The following is a 20756-nucleotide window of genomic DNA, read 5'->3' on the forward strand; positions in this document are numbered from 1 at the left end:
ATACATGCATTTGGTTCATACCCATGAAAATTAAGATCAGGAAAGAATGCCAGATACTAACAATGAAGTGGATTAAGATATATTGGTGGAAGATAAACAAATTGCATGACAGGATTGGAATAGAAAGGAATCAAAAATGTGCAGATAAACAGAAAGGGATTATTGTGGTTTTCTGGGAAATCATACAAGTTAAACTGCAACAGTTGCTCTAAAAGGGGAATAAATGAAATAACAAGGGAGATATAACAGTACTAATATTGACAAAATGTAAACAAGTAATTCTGTGAGATTGCATCACACAGCTGGCCTTGTGCATGCACAGCACGACTATTCTCTACAGACCTAAAATTTAAAAAGCTCTAGGAAAAAAATTAAAGCCTGTCAGTATACAGAATATTGATAAAACTCAAATATACTCTCTTCTCAATTTTTTTGCACTCCCTTGACAATTTCTTCGATTTCTCTATTTACTCTTTTTATCACTCTATCCCACTCTTGCTGGAGCACTTACTCTTGCAGTGAATTCCTTTCATTTTTTTTTCTTTTTCTTTATCATTGACACCATCACTTCCCTTTTTCCTTTTCTTTTTAAGTGCCTCGTCTTTATTGAGTTCAACCCTTATTTTCCTTTCCTTAAACTTCTAATCTTTCTTCTTTTCATTTCCCTTAGGTCCCTTTTCTGCTCGCTGCTCATTTCTTAATGTCTCGACGCTCTCACCCTTCGCTTAAAGCTTTGCTCTTCTCCAGGTCTTGAATCACATTGAGGAGCACCTTGATCTTCTCCTGATTGGACAGAAGGTTCTCCTCCACACTCTGGAGCTGCCTCTCCAGCCCAGGTGGCACATTCACTGCGTGTCCATCTAAAAGTCCTCCCGGTGCCCCATTGCATTGTGCTTTCATATGAGTCTTACAAGGCAGAGTGTTGTCGTCGAATGATTTGCTCTTCTGCTTTGTGTCTTTGAATTTGATACGTTCCGAGGGTTGTTTGGGTGACTTTGTGTTCTCTTGGTTTGTAGTCTGCATCGCGGGTGCTGCTGGTTTAAAATGGGTCGCCTTAGGAGAGTGTTTCGGTGGAAGAGGTGGGATGCTGCTGGATTTTGAGTCGCTGAGAGAGGAAGGTGTTTGAGGCCTAGAAAAGCTGCGGATTGATTCATCAGTGTTCCGGATTTGACCCTGATTTGGTTTTTCTGTTGGATGCGGTTGGGTTGCCTCTGTGTTTTGTGTGTGCGGTGTGTTAGCTGCTGTGCTGTCTGTGTCGGAGCGCGCGTGTGTTTCTGACGTCTGTGTGGCTGAGTCCTTATAACAGGTAAAGTCTGCTGAATGTGGTCTTGTCTGCAGCTTAGACTCTTTTGTCTGGTTGTGAGTATGTGCTGTGTGGTTAAACTGTGAACTGTGTCTTTTTGGCATGGTGTGGGACAGCTGGGGTGTTGGAGCGCTCTTTATTGATGTGTGATGCTGTGGGTTGGCTCTGTCTGTGCTTTTGGAACAAGACGGCGAACTCAGAGCAGCAGAGGCTTTTCTCGACTGGGGGGGAGCTACAGATGTTTTCCGTGCAGGATTAGGTAAAGTCTGGCTCGCTGTTATTTGATTGACTGCTCTCCTGCGACATGCACCTGTGCACTGCGTAATCTGCGACCGTCTCCTCCCACACGTCGCACAAAGACGTTGCGGCGAGGTTGTCATTATTCGACAGGGCCGAGGCGTGGTAGCGTGTGTGGCTGGACAGGCACTCGCTGTCTTTAACACCGAGCGATGGCTCTCCCCTCGCAGAGATTGCACCCTTCTCTTCTCTTGGGCTGGCTCCTTATCCTCTGTTGCTGCACTGCAAACCCCTCCCACCAAATCCGACGTGACCACACTCCCATTTATATACCGATGTGTCCTTTTGTCTTTTGAGTCCTTGGGGTTTGTTTGAACGGTCCTGATCTGGCAATAAACTCCGCTGCCTGACCCTTGCGACCCCATGTCGTCCTGCGTGAGGCTGTTGATTTCGTTCTGAGACGTCTCTTTGGACACCGGCAGGCTCTTGCTCTCACTTCTGATGGCTCCTCGCGTGTCTGCTGCCAGTGCTTGTTCTGTCGCCATGTTGAGGGGCTGGTGCGTGTTGGTCTTTTGGCTGCTGTGTCGCTTGATGGCGGGCAGAGTCTGCAGTCTGGGAGATGTCTGCACCCCAATGCTGCAAAGTGGACCCCATCGCCCGCCAGCCAGAGGAACTCCCAGGGCAGGCACCGGATTAGTGGGATCCGCCACTCTCCTGCCCATGCTCCTCCGTAGGTTGGCTCAGCCCCCGGAGGAGCTGAAAGGGATGGAGGCAAGCGATGACATCAGCCAGCCTCAGCAAGGTTATATCCAACAGAAAGGGAAAAAAGTTCAAGCTTTTGTTTACCAAAATAAATCCAAGTGTTGCCGTGGCAGACTGAGAGTTTTGTATAGACGTTGTGGAGAGGAATTCAATGTACAATTAACTCTGGGGATTCTTCTGTTATTGACCTCCTTAGTTGTTTAACCAACTCTGACTGGACATCACTGTCAGAGCATATCTCACTTTCTGACCAGTGGCCCGCAGGCGACGACTTCTTTGGGCGTTCCTGATTAGTTCTAGGCAGAAAAGAAAGAGAGAAAGAGACAATTAATGAGAGAAATAAAAGAAAGGACAGAGGTAATAAATGGTAAAACGGGCAAGAAGACAAAGACATTAGGCACATTAAGCACCGCATAAAATCTTCGACGTCGACCGAATGCTCCCACAGAGCAGATCAATAGAAGTGTATCAGGTTCTTATAACCAGGAATGAGAATTGCATTTACAGTGGTAAATCTTTCCATCTCATTTAAGAAAATGTGTAGATTTTCTAGAGACCCTTTAAAAGTCATGATGCATATCTGGTACTTACACACACAACTGACTCCTCAATAAATCTTACAAACATTTTGCTGCAGATGTTGGTGGAGTCTTTTATCACACGGTGACACAGTGGTGCTTGCAATATGCGATATGAAATATAGGAAACAAAATAGATTCACTAGAATTTCTGCAACATTCCCCGTCTAGGCCCCTGTCTGTGTAAATGTCTGTGTTTTTTATGTTAATGACTTAATGGAATCCAAATCCTGATAAGACACCAATAAATCCCCATATTTGTTTGGACCCTGTTTACACAAAGACAATCAATGCATTTTCTTTTTATGGTGCTCCCAGGGAAGGGTAGAAATTTGTGATTATGCAGATTTTATTTTTTCATCCTAATTTTTACTCTAACAAGGCCAACTATAAAGTTTGGTTCTCTGTTTATTACCAGTTGGTGAAATTGTAAAGACTGAATACAAATAGAGCTTCAAGATTTTGCTTTTGTGGCTTAAGATGCAAGTTCAAAATACGTAAACGAGTGGCACAGAAATCCATCCATCCATCCATCCATCCATCCATCCATCCATCCATCCATCCATCCATCCATCCATCCATCCATCCATCCATCCATCCATCCATCCATCCATCCATCCATCCATCCATCCATCCATCCATTCATTCATTAATTGCCCATTTGTATAGTAACATGAAAAAATCAAAAATCTCAACGCAACGCAAAACATTTATTCCAAATGTGGGTTATGCTCTGCCAGGGCTGCTTCTATTTCCAATCTTGTTTGCTGTGTCCATGGACAAAATCAGTGACAGGAGTAGTCAAGGAGAGGGGAATGTCTCTTTCGGGAATCGTCTTGGGTCATATCTTTTAAATGATGTAGTTTTTGTTGGCATCATCAAGCGAATGACTTCCAGCGTGAACTGGAGTCGTTTGCAGCTGAGCGTGAGGCGGAGGATGAGAATCAGCTCCTCTGAGGCCTTTTCTTCCAAGCATCAACGTTGGACGGCTCATTTGGGGGCGATTCTTTGCCTCAAGTGGAAACGTTTAAATTTATTGCAGTCTTGCTCTTGAGTGACAGTGGACTGGAGCTACATACTGGGGTCTTATCTGCTGTAATATAGTTGTTCCTGTGTTCTGTCATGGTGTAGACAGAGCGAAGCCACAAGGCTGAACTCTGGTCCAGCTACATACCAATCTTCGTCTATGCTCAGGAGATAAATACTGTAGGTAATGGCCGAAAGAAGGAGATCCCAGCAGCAACAAACTGAAATGAGCTTCCTCTGTAGATCAAGTGAGGAGCTCTGCCACGTGTAGTACAATTGGTAAAAAAAAAGCTACTGCTGAGGCGGTTTGATCATCTTATCCCCTTTGCCTGGTGGACACATCAGTTTGGAGGTTTTCCAGATATATTCCCCCAGGAGAGGTGCCTGAAGTCTGACCCAAAACTCACTGAAGGGTCAATTTAAAGAACCCCTCAGAGGGAGGAGCTGGTGGAAAGAGGGATGTCTGGGTTTTAGCCCTGCACATGTTGCCAGTGGGACTGACTGTCTGAAAAGCATGAAAAAGTGCATTGATTGGAAAATAATTTATCTTGAGTGTTGTCCGTCTTCAAATGTCCAATAATGGCATTTCTTTTAGGGTAAATCAAATCTTATCTTAGGTTCATGTCACCATAACCATAAGCAAGTGGAATTCATGTGTTATGGTGTATGCTTCCAGGATCCTCTGTTTCATAAAAGAGTGCAGATGGTTGGTTTAAACCAGAGAGTTTTTCATTTGTTCAGGCAGAAACCAGCATATGTTGGGATATCCATCCAAAACTACATTTAGCAGGGCTAACAGTATGAGTCATTACAGTCCTCAGAAAGCTGACTCAAAATGTGTTGTCAAACTGTCGGGATAATAAAATGGGTAAATATAATACATTAGCTCCCTTACCATAAACTAATTGAGACAAAGCAAATGGTGGTCATTTGAATATGCATATCAAATCCGTTTTGTATTTAAGCGCATTTAAAAGTGATTGAAGCCTCATTTGTTTTGGTATCTTTCATCTGGGTTAATTGAATCATGGTGTTAGACAAATTTATCTCTTAGTGTAATTGGCAATTTGGAGAGTTAGCTTTCTCACTCTGCTCAACATGAAATCCCTGATAGATTTTAGACGTGTTCAAATTCCAAATGGAAAACAAATTCCTTTTGTTGTGTGTTTCCTCTTATCTCTTCATATTATACATGACCAACGATGCTGCTCTTTACAACTGGAGAGTGCTGAATTGCTTTTATTTTTTTTTAATTAAGGTTCCTGCTTATTTCTTCTGTCAACAAACCGGCTTTATTGCTGCCAACATTAGCATCGCCAGACCTGAGCACATAGAAGCGCTTCCCGAAATGTTCTCTAAAAGTCTAAGTTTGCTCAGAAAAAGAGGATAGAATGCAAACAGGATCTTATGCACAGTGCCTCACACTATGCGCATGTTTCCACTTTGCAACAGAGAAGAAAGGAGATCGACTAAGGGGGAGAAAGAACACCAGGCAAGACATTGTTGGTAGCTTGTTGAGTCGCAGATTTTAGATCAAGAGAAGCATGCTTTTATTGGAATATGAGGATGAGCTGCCTACTTGCAGCAGAAACAGAGTGACGCTGCTTAATCTATAGATCCAATGTGGTAAAAGAAGGAGTCCTTATCTAGCTAGTCTGGCTCAATACTTTTGAATGTTTATTTCAAATAAGGAAAATCTCTTCATGAAAGCAAATGTGACAACATTATCAAATCTATAATGAAATGCAAGTGAGAGCCTTTGTTTATTTCATAAAATATGTTGTTGGAGAGGATGGATAGATTAATAACTGGTTCATTACACTTATCACTCTAAACATAGCTCTGGAAGATAAAATGATAACACATCACTAGAATTTTCTACAATTCCAAAATGCATGTTATGAAAAGTGTGCACATTTTGAAACACACATATTAATAAATATTGTATTCAGGACAATATTGATAAACAAGTAGAACATTTGATAAGATTTTATTGCTGTACAATGTAGTTATTTGTATCAGTGTGGCTTAAAAGCGTAGAGGAGAACAGAAGTTGCAGAGGAGATGAAGAACGATGGAGGAAGGCAGATGTGGAACATGCTGTATGATCTGGACTTGGGATGTGACTGCTAAAAAAATCCCTTGCAGAAGTAGAAACTTTGAGGCATCGTATGGTTAATTGTATCTTTTAAGACATGATTTTGTCATCAGAGATAGTGTTTAAATTTCCTGAGCTATTATCACAAAGTTAAAAGAGAGCTCAAGCTGTACTTATTTTCTTTGATATCATTTAAAATTAGGCAAATGCAAATCAGTGTCACAGAGATTTACTCTTAGTTAAATTAAAAATTATTTCATATCTGTGTACATGTTTCTGGGCTAAACCACCAATGTTTCCGTATCCTTATCATGCCTCCAAAGGAAGGCATTATGAAATGAGAAAATTTCATGTGGCAATGTGAAGATAGCAGCAGAGGAGCTCAGTTTGCACAGCTAATAGGGAAATAGTTCAAAACTACAGCTAAAACAAAATATATGATGTTTGGTTGTGTTGGGGAGACTTTTTATGCAAGACTTAATTAATTAATTACTTAATTAAGATTAAATCTTTTTGAAATCATGAAAACATGACAAAATATTTGTAGAGGGAGCTATAAAAGAAAATTTCATCACTGGCATTATTGACAAAAGGAGGCAAACATTGCCCTAAAGGCGGCATAAATAAAATCAAAGAGTAATAGAGGTCCTACAGTAAGCAGTAATTACACATATCTTTTCATTAGCTGACAACACTTAACTCACTCTGACTGCAACGAGCTTCTCTAATTGTTCTTATGTATTCAGAACCAGTCACGCACACACCCTCTCATACCAATGGCCCGTCTTGATTTATAGTGACTCATTTGAAAGGCTGATATTGCCATGCTGTGGCGCAGAATGACAATGTGCACTTTATTTTCCTTCTTTGGCTGGGAGTGAAACGAAAATGGTCCCACTCTTTAGGGTATCGGTTTTCATTCAAGACTCCTGTATTAAATATTAAAACTGAATTAATCCACACTATTGTGATTTGTGGCACACGCTAAGGGGCAGCGCTATTGAACAGGGAGCATTGTAAGTTTAGGCTGCACTCAGTCTGCATTACTCTGCAACTTTTACCTTTATTGTTTGTTTGTCTTTCGGGGGGTGGCGGGGTTTGAACTAGTGTTGCATATTATAGTGTGGTTGCAGTTTACCATGTCTTCCATAAAACTGACTGAAAATAGTGTTTCAAGAGTTGTTATGGCTGATTAAAGCAAATCCTGGTGATCTAACAATCAGAGATGGGTGCACACCCCTGAAAAAAAGCCAGGTTTCATGAAGTAAAAATAAGACAATGGTAAAATATATAAAATATATGTCCACCTATATTATGATGTATGTCTTATACTATTTAACTTAAAAATATACACATTCATTTGGAGATTTTTTTTTGTATAAAAGAGGTTCCATACCCTGGTTAAGTATGTGCACCCTTAAAATAATACTTTCTGTTTAAGCCGTATTTCACTAAAAGCTGCTTCAACCTTAGTCTCCTATGGGAGGAGCTGGCAAGCATCCCATATGTTGACTTAGCAACATCTGCCCACTCTACCTACCTCACATATTATAAAACATCTTATGTCCACAGCTGTTTCCAGAGGATCCTGTAGATTCTCTGACAGATTTAGTTCTGGACTCTGATTGGGTTTTTCCAAAAATTCATATTTTCATTTTTGGTTTGTTTGGAAATCTGGTTTGGATTGATCAGATTTCTCCAAAACGATTTGGGCAAATCTGTAGTCAGATCCAAATCTTTTTCCCCTTTTTTGAGTTAAAATACTTGTGCTGTGCAGCCTTACCCCAGACTGCAAAATATTCTTTATAGATTTTGATCACACCTAGTATTTGCCCTAAATTTCTACATCTCTTTCAGTGTTGCTTCCCTTAAACAAGCCTCCCTGTTCAGCGTCTGTGTATCAGTTTTTATTAACTTCAGAAAATCTTACAATCTGTAATGTCACTTTCACACATGTTCTCCAGTTTTGTATTAACTTTGCTATTTATAATACATTGTACTCTTGTTCTCACTGATACCTTTGTACAATTGTAAAATTTTGATTCCTTTCAACTTCTCTGCAAATTATGACTTTTGCTGAAGAGCGCAAACATGAAAAGGTCAGAAACATATTATGGAGACGGCTGAACTTTATTTCAGGTTATTCAGATTCACTAAATTCACTTTATTAATATTAGTATAACAAGGTGCAGACTTATGCAATCAGGGTTTTGCACCTATTTTTTATTTTTTTTTACATTTCCCCCAAAATATATTTGGGGCTATATGTTACATTAAAGGAGCCTTTAAAACAATCACTCCCCTTTTGAGATGCACTGTAAGAAGATGTTTTTTTAAAAAAAATGATTATTATTTATCTTCTAAGCAATCAAAAATTGCAAGGTGGATGAGAAGGTGACTGCGGGGTGCAGCTTGCCTCTGCCAGCAGAGAATATTTATCTAGGAAGAAAACGATGATTACTGCTTACAGAAAAAAAAAAACATTGACTGCAGACATGAGTGGGACAGGAGATGTGTTAAAATACAAGCTTCTATTTCATCTCGGTCATGAGCAGAGAGCAGGTTTTGCAGGATTCAGCTTAACTCAGTCGAATATCTCTTTTTTTTTGCCCCCGCTGCCTTTTTCCAAGTTTTTCTTTGTCATCGCTTCAGTAGGCATGCAAGAGAGCAGAGACCTGCCATCCATCCCATTTCACCTTCCTTTTTTTTTTTTTCTCTCTGTTAAGTCAGAATCTGTCTGCACCCATTTGTTTGTGTGTGTCTGTCTCGGGTCTCACTCTTCACCTCTGACCTGAGGGCTGTCAGGCAGAAAGAGACACCGTGTCCTCAGAAATCAGTGTTCATTCCCCTGTCATTCTCCGTCTTTCTACTCTCTGACTTTGGATTTCCTGTCTCCTTTAAGTCCCATCAGATAAAACCCCCTCTCCTCCTGTCACTCTCTCATCATTACCTCTGTTTGTTGTCGCACTTTCCTACACAACGGCCCCCTTTTCCATTGCTGTCATGCTGTCTCTAATACGCTGTTTTTCTCTATCGCCGCCCTCCGTCTCTATATTTCATCTTAGTCTTTCGCCCACACTGCACCTCGTGCTGTGCTAAATGAACAGGGAGGAGAAGGGGAGGAAACACTGTCAGCTGTAGGATTAAGGTGAAGCTACAGGGGGTTGAACAGGGGGAGACGAAAGGAGCTGAAAGGTGGAGGAAGGATTACAGATGGAGAAGAATCACAAACAAGGTAAATTGGATGTGTGGTCGCGCATTTATCTTTGTCAAAGAAAGACGTTCAAGACCTGGTTTAACGGCAAGTTTTAACCTGTGAGGCTCAGTGATCGGCAATATGAAATAATGCCGAGAAATCTCCGCCTCACAGAGACGCTCAAGGAGAAAAACAAAAGAAAGGAAGGGTCAAAAATGTGCTTCCCAGAAATCATTACACACTACAAGCATGTTTAAGCATCTGTTTCCTTGCATGCAAAGTCACACAGCTTTTAAGCGCCACAGGGAGCATCTTGACAGGGCGCTGCTTTTTTATGACACCGCTTTATAAACACAATGAGTTTAATTTACCAGTTGGTGGCTTTGCATTTTTAGAGAACTGTCTACAAAACAGCCCGTGTACGCGAGGCCCTCTGGGTCTTCATGCGTGTGTGAGCGCGTACCTACATCTTTGCAGTGGCAACAGAGCACTGAATGCTCCAGTGAGTCAAGTCCCCCCTGTCGTTTCAAGGTGAGCCTCATTTTTCAACTGCCGATTGACAGGCCCTTGGTTTGTGCGGTTGGGTGTGTGTGTTACGGTGACTGAGGTTTGCTTTACTGCTCTGTAATCACGCTGCTTCTCCCAGTAACTATCTCTCACCCACTCACTGCCAGAACAGAACAAACACAGCACAGCAGTCTCCTTTGTTGTTCGGGTCTCAACTACCCCTTTTTAGAACCGTGTAACTAATTTGGTAAAGGTGTTTAATAAGCCCTAAAATAATATTGTAATGCAGTAGAATGATATCAAACTGTAAAATGCAGAGAAATCCAGCTTTAGATATATTAATTATTGGGAGAAAATATAATTAAAAATCTATTTCCCTTCTGTTAATGCTTAAAGTGGCAATAAGTAAGATATTTACTATAAAATCAACCTAAATCATTCTCATTTGTCACCTGGGATGTTAAACTATCGCTCCTCTCCATCAACGACGTCTTAATCAAGTTTTTCTACATTCAAACCTAGAGGTATGGTCCAGAACTACTTCGGTTCAGAGTGTAGCCCGTGTTTACTTCCTGGTTCCTGAACCAATCATATGTGAGTCCCCAGAACAGAGCGCAGCATTTGGTATTTTATATTGGCAAAGGAGCAGCAGCCTGCAAACATGGGAGCCAGTAAGAGAAACGGACCAGAAATAGAACAAAATACAACATCATTGACCTGTACAGTGAAAGTAAAAAAAAACAGTCCAACAACAGACCGGTGGGTAAATGTCGGTTGTCTGTGAAAGGCACTGTTTATGTGTTGTTCAGGTTTTAACCACTAGGTCTCATTATTACTTATTGTTCCTGTAACGTAATTCTGCCTGTCATTAGGATGGGATTTGTTCTTCTTCTATGATATTTCATGACGTTGGAGCATTCCGACAAATCAGTCTTTGCTCAGTTTTCATTACACAGTCTCGCTAGGTGGTCAAGAGTCATGGGTCTAGATCTGGTCTTCTGTTCTGCTCTCAATAGTTCACCCTGCAGTTTTTTTTTTTTAATTGGATATTGATCTCACCCATTGACAGCTGGAGATAGGCACCAGTACTACTCGCAATCCCACAAGGGATAGGCAATGTGAGATAATGGATGGATGGATTAAAATAGCTATATAAAAAGTTTGGTTTTGAGTCTCGTGAACCTTATATGTGTTAAGTTGGGCATATCTTTTAGGCCATTGTTTTATTTGGAGACACCAATATTTTGTCTAAAGATACTGTACTCTACAATTGTGGTGTGAAAGCTCTGTTCGATTGCATTGAATGAACCTCGGATTCACGAGGAGAAGGGGCTTTGGCCCTGGCTGTGGAAGAGTGGACCGAGATTTTACCCTTTTGGACATTCTGACTGGGTTGTAATAATCAACTTCACAAGCATTTTGTGGATGTGGATAAGACGTACTAATATGCTCTTGTCCTTGATGGCTGGTGTCCTGCAACCTTTGCAAGCATCCTTTGTCCAAAAGTCCCTAAATCATTGCTAAAGGATGTTGCCAGCAATGATCAACCGGTGATGATCAACCATCAGTTAACTGGTAGAGGTCCACAAAATATTCATCTAAAATGTTCTGCCATTTCAAAGAGTTCATGATACTATTCACTCTAACAACACTCCTGTGGCCAAGGCCCACAGAATCAAAGGTCCTCCACCATACCTAACAGGGGTGCTTTTCCAAATATCCATGCCACACAATGTGCTTATCCGTAAAACAAATCCGGGTCAATGATGGCGGACCTGGGATTGTGTAATAAGCAATTATCTATTATTGTGTGATTTTTTTTTTTCTGCCTTACAGGATATATGTACTCAAGCTAGAGGCTGGATCTTGTCACGTGTTCCCTTTTGATATTTTGTGAATATAACAAAATAGATTACTGTTTTATTAAGACAATGTCTCAGATTTAACTACTCATTGGCAAAGAAAAATTCTTTCCTTTAATGCTTTAGACATAGAAAATGTAGTAGCTTCCAGCATAAGTTTTTTTTTTCTCTCCATATAAATGTATTTGAATACAGTATAATTAAGATAATGTAAGATAAGTAATTCCTTTATTGTTCCACAATAGGGAACCTTGGGTGTAACAGTGGCAAAGACACAGATATAGTTACACACAATAATCAGTAATGAAAAAAAGAACAAGTCCTGAAGGCATCATGTGTCCCTTTGTCTAGGTAATAATCAAGTAACCTTCTTTTTGTCCAGTTTTTAAAGCCATTCACTATTTAAAAAATTACAAAGGTTCAGTCAGTTCCCTGTGTTTAGGTTAGTTGGACTTTTACAGATGTACCACTCTAGTAATACATTCTAACCGGTTATGAGGTGAATGGCAATACAAGCATGCCTTAATCACATTCACCCAAATCCATTCTCGCTGTGCCATTGAGTACCCTTTAAAACCTCCCTTTAAAACATTTCCAATTATCTTGGGAGGATGTTCCAAGCTCTTTGGGATCTCGCTGCACTCCTTTAAACTGTCTTCATGTAATCTCTCAGTGAGTAAGTGATGCTGAGATCAGAACTCTGTAGGAGGTTCATCACTTCTAGCAGGACTTTATGTTCATTTCTTTACTTCAGGGTGTGATTTATTAATTTAGCTTTACAGCAAGTGATGCAGCCATTTTGCATCAAGCTAAACTTGAATGTCTTCGTCCTATTCTTACAAACATGAAAGACATACGACAATGTGAAAAAAAAAATGTCCTCCCTTACAGATTTCTTCTTTTTTTCTATCACACTCAAATGTCTCAAATCATCAAACAAATATTAATAGTAGGACTATTAATCAAATAATAAAAATGAATAAATCGCAGATCTGTTAAAAAAATAATCATGGATAATCACAATTAATGACTTTTCAAATCAGCTCATAATAAAGATATATTAAGATAAGTCATCCAATAAACAAAAATGACTTTTATTGTTGTTGTTTTTTGTTACCTTTGATATACTTTTTAAAAACTATGAATTAAAAAAATTAGATGGGCTGTGGTCAAGTAGAACAACAATTTTTTGACATTTGGTTAAAACAGCCTACAATCCACTGTCACCTAGTAACACAGTTACTGCTCACTGTAAAGCGTTTGCTGAAGTAGATGTGCATGTGGAAAGGGTTTTGCAGCTCCTGTCATGTTTTCTTGCCCAAGCGTTGTCAACTTTTTCCCTATCGTCCATTCTTGTGCGACAGCTTTTTATGTCCTCTGCATCGTGGCGCTCCGTAGACTTACAGTCAATGCAAAGGGGGGCAGACACTAGTTGGCATTAATAAAGTGAGCCGTAACACTCAAATATTTATCATTGCTAGCAGAAGTATGATGATCGCACGAGAGAACGATGTATGACGCTTTCTCTGAACAGGCTTTGCTTTGGTTTTTTTTCTGGTTTGGGTACAACTTCTCTCTTTTGGATATTATGCCTTGCTGTGTAGATAAATAGGTGGAGTGTTTTTGTCTTTCACTAGCTTTACTGAGTAAAGAGAAGTGTATATGACAATCATAGGGGCCTCTTTTAATAATAATCATTGTGTTAATGTATTTTTTCATGTTAAAGTAAAAAAAAGAATAATAAAGCAAATAGTTAACGCAGTAATTTTAACAGCCCTAGGTAATAGATAAGGATTTGGGACTGCTGCAAATCATACTGAGAGTAATTTTCTACAACTTAAAGCTGCAGGAGGTAACTTTTGTAAAAAAAAAAATGTTTACATATTTTCTAAAACTGTCACTATGTGCTGAAAGTAAAACATGAGGCTGATAATCTGTGAAAAATATCAACCTCCTCTGACTCTTCCCTGTAACCCTACTGCTATTAGCTGAACTACACCGCTCCCAGACAGAAACAACCAATCAGAGCAGGAGGAACGTATCAGCAGTGTCAATTACGCTGTGTGCTGCAGCTTTACAAATACTGGAGAGACAACCTAACAATACAGAAATACTGCTAATTTCTTAAGTGGCACCTGCTCAGAAAACAAAGACTGGTAAACAGAAGAGGCAGATGATAAAAACCAAGTTTAAAACGAAGGGATCAGACCGAGCACGAAACAAAATGAGGGTAAACATTGCAGCAACAAGGCTCTGCTGTGGGGGAGGAGCAGGGATGGAGCACAGCAGAGAGCAAGGGTGTGGGAGCTGTAACATTTTAAACATTTCAGGCGAAGTCAATGACTTTCTCAAAATTCCTTACCGCAGCTTTAAGGCAACACGGTATAGTGTTGAACCTTTCCAGGAGGGATTTGCCTACCAAAATTACTTCAGTAGCATATAGATGACTTATACTGGAGGTCACAAAATAACCCAGTACTGAAGCGTTAAAGGCCCCATTGCCTTTATTTAGGTCAGTGTTCAGGATTCAGCAATAAAAAAAGACTAGGCAAAAATGGCTTTTATTGTAGAGTTTCACCCAGGCTGATAAGAAAACAGAGACAACACTCGCATTTACCAAAAACTGACAGTCTCAAAATATTTAGAAAAAAGGTGATATGCAATGCAAAGAGAAAAGTGTGACTTTTTTGGAAGTCATTCATCCTGTTATTTCTGGAAAACAAAATGTTTTGGAAAGAGAATCTAATTTTATCAGTCAAACATAGTGGTGGTAGTGTGATGGTCTGTGGCTCTTTACTGCTTCAGGATGTGGATATTTTGCAGTAGTTGGTTGAACCGTGAATTGTATTCTCTATCAGTAAAGTTTGAAGCAAAATCTGTTGTCATCAGCTAAGGACCCCAGACTCACTTGAGTTGTGCAGTAGGACACCAAACAGAAGCACATCAGATAGTCCCCTTCTAAATTGCAATAATAAATAAAGAAAAAAGAATGAAACAATGAAAGAAAACTAATTCTTTTTTTATCAATGGCTTATGCCTGACTTGCATCCAATTAAAATTTTGTGGTATGACCTTAAACATGCCTTTCATGCTCAAAAACCATGCAGCGGGGATTAAAATAAAACAAATATGCCTGAAATGTGGTGCCAAAGTTTCCTCACAGTGAAGTAAATTACTCATTGCCAGATATTGCAGCAGTCGTTGCTGCCAAGGGTGACATAAGTAGGTTTTAGATATTGGATGCAATTACTTTTTCACACGGCACCAGGTTATTTTTAGCTTCTTTTTTTTGTATTAAGTAAAATGATCATTTAAAAATCAGCTTTTCACTTGTGTCATGGTGCACAAAAATACAGAGGAACGTGTCTAATCATGATGCCTGCTTGGCCACAGGTTAGTGTGCAGATGTAAAACATCTATGCTCTGGATCCTGGATCGCTGCTGGCTTTTCTTTCTGTAATCGGCTGCTGATCTAATCTGTTTTTAAGTGTCGTGTCGTAACTGTTTGTTTTGCCTGACAGGAGCGCAACTCTGGTAATGGTCATTGGAAAGAAACAAGAAACTGGCTCAGCCTTTTTCTGCATCTGGTTTCTTATGCATCTTGATTTAGTCCAGCTGTATTGTGTAAAGGCAGTGCACTTTAATCAGCACTTTACGGGGACGGCCAGCTGCCATGAAAGGTTGATGTTCATATCACAAGAGCCGAATGTCTCTGTGAAGCACAGATAGGAAGTCTCTGTGCTTCACAGATACTAAGTCTCTGTGAAGCACAGATACGAAAGGATGCAAATGTATCTTCAAGACCCTCGCTATAGTCCATTGAAACTGCTCAACATGCAACATAAGATTTTAATGAGTGTTCATAAACACAAATCTTCTAATCCCATTTGTTTTGCAAATAACCAAATGGGGGTCCATACCATTGCCCCCCTGCTCCTCGTGTTGTAATTTTCTTTGTGAGCACAGGGTTTGATTTGTTTTTTTTTGTTTTCCTGGTATGCATAAAAGCTGAGAATAAATAAAATAGCAGCCTATGGAGCAGAGATAATTATATTTTTCTTTGAGAAATCCTCAGATTAGGGAAAAACACGTTCCAGCTGGAAGTCCTTCTACAGAACTTGTGAATGCAGTTATATTTAGCATCCATAAGAAGTGGAAATAGATATCGGCAGGGATTGCTTCGCGTTTTTCCTCATTTGCATCCGCTCAGAAACAACATAAGGGTGAAAAATGACTGGGGGAAAAAAAAATTATTTCCCGATAAGTTGGGTAGTTAAAATAAAATGAGATAAAAAACATGTCTTATAGTCTTAGAGTCTAATGCTGCATCAGAGGTCAAGAGGTAATGCTGCATTATGCTAATGCTATAATGACACAAAAACAAACTCATCATCAGTTTTATTACAGATTCAGAGCCTCATTCGGCTGCCTTTTATAAGACGGAATTAGAAATAGGATGGTTTGAGAAGCAGTGCGCTATTTCAATTGAAAAACCCTCAGACTCCTGACAACAAACAAGAATTCATTTCGAAAAAGAGACCAATATTGACAAATCCATCTTCTGGTCTGATCCATTTGCTTTGTTGCTGGCTGGAGCAATGTATGTGTTCTGTTGGTTGAGCAGCAGAGCAGAGAAACAAATGAAAGGTTGAATATTTATGAGCTATTTGCACCCAAACATCCGATAATGGGAGATAAACTTGATATAGTGAAGAAGTCGTTCCGGTGAGCTAACACACAGAGATAAAATGTCAGACTAAAGGGACACAACCTCAGGTGCACATCAAAACAACTCCCTTGGGCACTAAAGTGTGATAGGTGGGCTTTTTGTACCGTAATGGGTTTATTTCCGCTCTTGTTTCAACTCTGCTCCAAATTTGTGGCCTCCTATTCTCCTGATGACTCGCTTATCAGTTTTCTCATCTTTATTCGTTTACCCCTTTGGGAACCAGGCGCATGAATGCATAGATTTGTAGCGGTGCTCAAGCACTCGCCCTTTTGCCCTGGATGAGAAAAGTGCCCTCTCTGCTGGAGCCCATTTTTTTTTTTCTTCTTCATTCGTCAAAATGTAAAAATAATCAGGAATCTCTGTGACATAGTGACCCCCGAACGTATTTTGAGATTGGACGAGCATTTATTTAAGTGTTTGTGAGAACTCTGCATCGACCTGATCCACAGCAATCCTGCTTTTTGTTGTTGTTGTTTTTGGCTTGAGCACCTGCCCCCCCCAAAAAATGTGTGCCTGTTGACAACTCTTAAGTATTAGGGAAAATTCTCCCCTAAGGGTTTTGCAGAAGCCAGCTCCAGAGGAAACACTGCACAGGTAAACAGATTATCAGCAAATTGTGGTTTGCTGCTGTTAGTCAAGAAGTTTAAAACAACCAGCGACCTTTGGTTTATTACCTTTTCTTATATCTCTGTATCATCCATCCCAGCTTCTCTCCTTCATTCTTATCTTTCTACCCTTCTGACTTTTTAGTCCTCCTCTCTTTCCCTGCATCTCATCTGTGTCTCCTCACTATATCACAGTCTGTCTGGCTAACAGAGCATCTAAGGTGCCAGCAACACACACACACACACACACACATACAGGCCCCGTTTTTTTTCTTTTTCTTCCCCCTTGTCTGCCTGTCAGTCCTCCTTTAACCTCCATTTGCTCTTTCTCTCCATCATCCGTCACTCTCTGGGGAAAACCAGTGGACTGAAAGCAAATGCGGGTTTAATGTCATCACCTATTGATGAGGTTTGTCTGCTGTGATTTGCATTGAACTACTTTTCAGATTTTAACTTTCCCCTCAGTCTTGACTCTGTTATCTTTGACAATGTTTTTACTGACAGACAGGCAGGCAAGTTCCTCATCTGTGATTAAAAAAAATGTATTGATTAACTTCAGTACCAGTAGACCTATATAATAACCCGTAGTTGAAGTAAAACAGGTAAAAACTATTAAAAACAATTATGACAGATAATCATTATTATGACATTAAAAAATGTTTACAAGAAACCTATCAAGTAATTCATTAACTTAGGAATTTTTCTTTTGATAGGCAAAAGTTTTAGATGATCTTGCTGATCTCTAATCAGTGACCAGTGAGATAAATACAGAAAAAAAAAAATCCACCATGTTGATAGATGCATCAAATCTACAAACTCCCACTATCTTGGATTTATAAACATACCAACCAAAAACACTTGATACACTTTTTTTTGGTTTCCCAAAAAAGTCAGATAAAGATTAGCAGATGTGCTTTGGTACAAACATGTAGATAATCCTGTAATTTGCTTTTGTCATTCTTTTAATTTTTGTTAATTTTGGAAAATATTACCGCGGATGGTTAACCTGTGGCAAAGTTTCATTCGTTTGCTGTATGTGCTGGGTAGCCTTTTAAGAGAAAATCAGAATCAGTCTAATTCAAAATCGGCAGCTCACACCTTAAATTAATGACTATCGGTATCGTCCATTAAAAACCAGATGGGTGCATCTCTTGATTTTACTCGTTAGACACAGCTTTTCTGAGGCTTTGACTAATAACGTTCAACTTTGTTGGAGAAATCAGCTCATAATAATGCACAAAATCTCTATTCTTTAAACTTTGTGTTGCAGCAAAATAAGTTGCTTCTCTGAGCAAATTGGAAAGGATGTAATGCAGCAGAAACTGAAAGAATCGGTCAAACAATATAAAAATTGTAGCAATAGACAGTATAAAAAAAAAAATCTAGTTAGAAATTAAGCTGCAAAAAGCTTAACAATCCAGGAAACATTCTGATAAAAATGTGGATCTGCTGGGCAGAAATTGAGAGCAGAACCCACAATGAGAGCAAAAAAAACCTTAAATGTTTGTATGCTGGTATAGACGCACTGTTGCACCATTAAACTGCGGCGGAGCGATGTACATACAGCAGCTGTTTGTACGTGGAAGAGTGAGACTGCACCCTCAATCCAACACAGAATCCAGCCTCGCTTTTTTTTTTTTTACAACCAGAAAAGAATATCTGAAGGAGTCCTCATTTTGAAAAAGTTGGTGCTGCATAAAAGCGAATTTGGAACTGAGCACTTTGCAGCAATCAACAAATATCTTTTTAGGATAAAAGAACGAACGAAGCAAAACAACTTTGACATCTCTTGTGTATTTAGGGAAAAACACTGCTCTTACGGCTTTTTGCGGGAGCCTGTGCCAGGGGAAATTCTGCTCAGACAAAACAGATTATCAGCAAATTCGGGATTTCACCATCATGCACTTAGTCAGACAATTTAAGACAATTGAAAGAAGAAGCGGGAAGCTGTCACTTTCCAGTTTCACACTTTGTTTGAACAAGTCGAGGAAACCTTGTGCCGAGAGATTTTAACTCATAAATATGTATGCGCAGCTTTTTTCAAGTGCTTTTCTTAACTGAGTCATAACATTACATACATTTTAGGGAAACGGGTCTTATTTATCCAGACTCTCTCTCTGCAGTTCATCCCTGTGTGCTCGTATACTGTGCTCGTGGTTCTGTTTAAATCATTTTAGGAGGCATTTTACCTCCTGTTGACCTAACGTCGACGCTAGCTGCTAAGTACTTTGGCCTAAATTGAACATTAGGATTCAATTACATACATTAGTGGGACTTAAGAAAGGATGATGGGACCACATTAACGAGATTTATGTCTCCACAGTCAAAGTCTTACCTAGACAACACCCGCAGATTCAAATTGAACACATTAGTGTGCGCCAGATGATTTCTAAGCTACGCCAGCTGCCCTCAAGACCAGTTCGCAGGCTTTTAATAACATTTAGGAAACACACACCCACACTCAGGCACATAATGGTTTACAATCCTTATTAAAAACTAAAAGTAATCCATTAACATTGTACACCAGAACAGGCAAATAAGGCACCCACTGATCACAACGACACACAGTGTACGCCAATGCATTCATACGCATCAGATCCTGCTGTTTCAGACGGATGGGATTTCATACCTGCTCCACATTTACAGCCAAGCTCAGTGGTGACGTGCTCACACCACCTCTTTAATGAAAGTGCGCTAAGGCACAGTTTATACTCAGCGCACAGGTTTCATGAGTGGAAATAGACTGGTTCATAAAAGACTAACTATAAAAAAACAATACAGAGGCAGGTCAGATAGTGTTTTTTTATATATATATTTAGCAGTACGGTCCAGAGGTTTTAACTACTGTTGCAGCCGCTTCCAAACAATCCCCCACTCCTCCATTCAAATAGCCAACCCGTGTCTTTAATCTTAAATGAAGTGCTTCGGAATAGAAAGTAATAGCTGCGGGCTGTCAGACCGGGGACATTCCTGAGAGGGTCAATATAGACCTGGAAATAAAAGTACCCTTGAAGCTCTTGTGCCCTCCCTCCTCCACACAAATCCCACTCCACACACTCAGTAATATTTCTTAAAAGCGGTCTTTGCTCTTGCTTTCAGAGTCACTTACCTTTTCTCGCGCTCCTCTTTGGTCCGCATGCTTCTCCTCCCTCTTTTAGCTGGTAGCCCTTCAGTCCTCAGCGGCGCTCTCCTCTCCTCTGACTCTTTAGCGCTCTCTGTCTCTCCCCTTCTCATTCTGATGATGCTAATCCTTGCCTGCTCGCGGAGCCCAGTGATCCTCTCTCTCCTCCCTCCATCTCTCTCTCTCTCTCTCTCTCTCTCTCTCTCTTTCTCTCTACCTCCCACTAATTCGTCCTCTTCTCAATCGATTTCTATCTCTGCTTCTACCCACTGCGATTTTCTCATTAACTCTCACATATTTCTCTTTAAAAAAAAAAAAACATCCCGTCGCTCTGTTGTTAGGTCACCCGCTTTGACTCAATCGTTTTTTTTTTTCGTGTTATTCCCTATTAGGGGCTTATCCCAGTGTAATGCTGCAGTTGTGACTTCCGTGTTTGTGGGTTTCACTACACCGAGCCGGGCATGAGAGCGGAGCCAGTGAAAGTTTGGCAGCGCAGAAGTGTCTGCTCCCGGGAGTCGAGCCAGGACACACACAGACACTCCTGCTCGGGTCGCTCCCTTTATTTATACCTTTGCTTTTCTGGCTGAACAGTCTACCACTGCTCACTTAGTGACTCCCTTTCTCTGACACATTCTCGGAGCTTTTTAGCCTCCTCCTTTGGCCCGTTTCAGCCTCGTGTTGCCATCCGGTTCTGCTCTTTTATCTTAGCGTCTCACACTCACCTAATTGTCT

The 20756-nt window shown here is 40.2% G+C and overlaps 2 protein-coding genes across 2 annotated transcripts in view; one reads left to right on the plus strand and one right to left on the minus strand.

Annotated features, from left to right (window-relative positions):
* LOC105932699 (protein INSYN2B) overlaps positions 1 to 20158 on the minus strand; it is a 28977-nt gene extending 8819 nt beyond the window's left edge. Inside the window, exons 1-2 of the mRNA XM_012871948.3 lie at positions 20013 to 20158; positions 719 to 2598 (exon numbers count right to left, since the gene is read on the minus strand). Coding sequence (XP_012727402.2) covers positions 719 to 2262 — 1544 coding nt within the window. The 5' untranslated portion in view covers positions 2263 to 2598; positions 20013 to 20158. The remainder of the gene's footprint in view (positions 1 to 718; positions 2599 to 20012) is intronic.
* LOC105932638 (dedicator of cytokinesis protein 2) overlaps positions 1 to 20756 on the plus strand; it is a 127888-nt gene that overhangs the window by 68061 nt on the left and 39071 nt on the right. The window lies entirely within an intron of this gene.

This window comes from Fundulus heteroclitus, chromosome 23 (genome assembly GCF_011125445.2).
Source record: "Fundulus heteroclitus isolate FHET01 chromosome 23, MU-UCD_Fhet_4.1, whole genome shotgun sequence".
Taxonomy (NCBI): Eukaryota; Metazoa; Chordata; class Actinopteri; order Cyprinodontiformes; family Fundulidae; genus Fundulus; species Fundulus heteroclitus.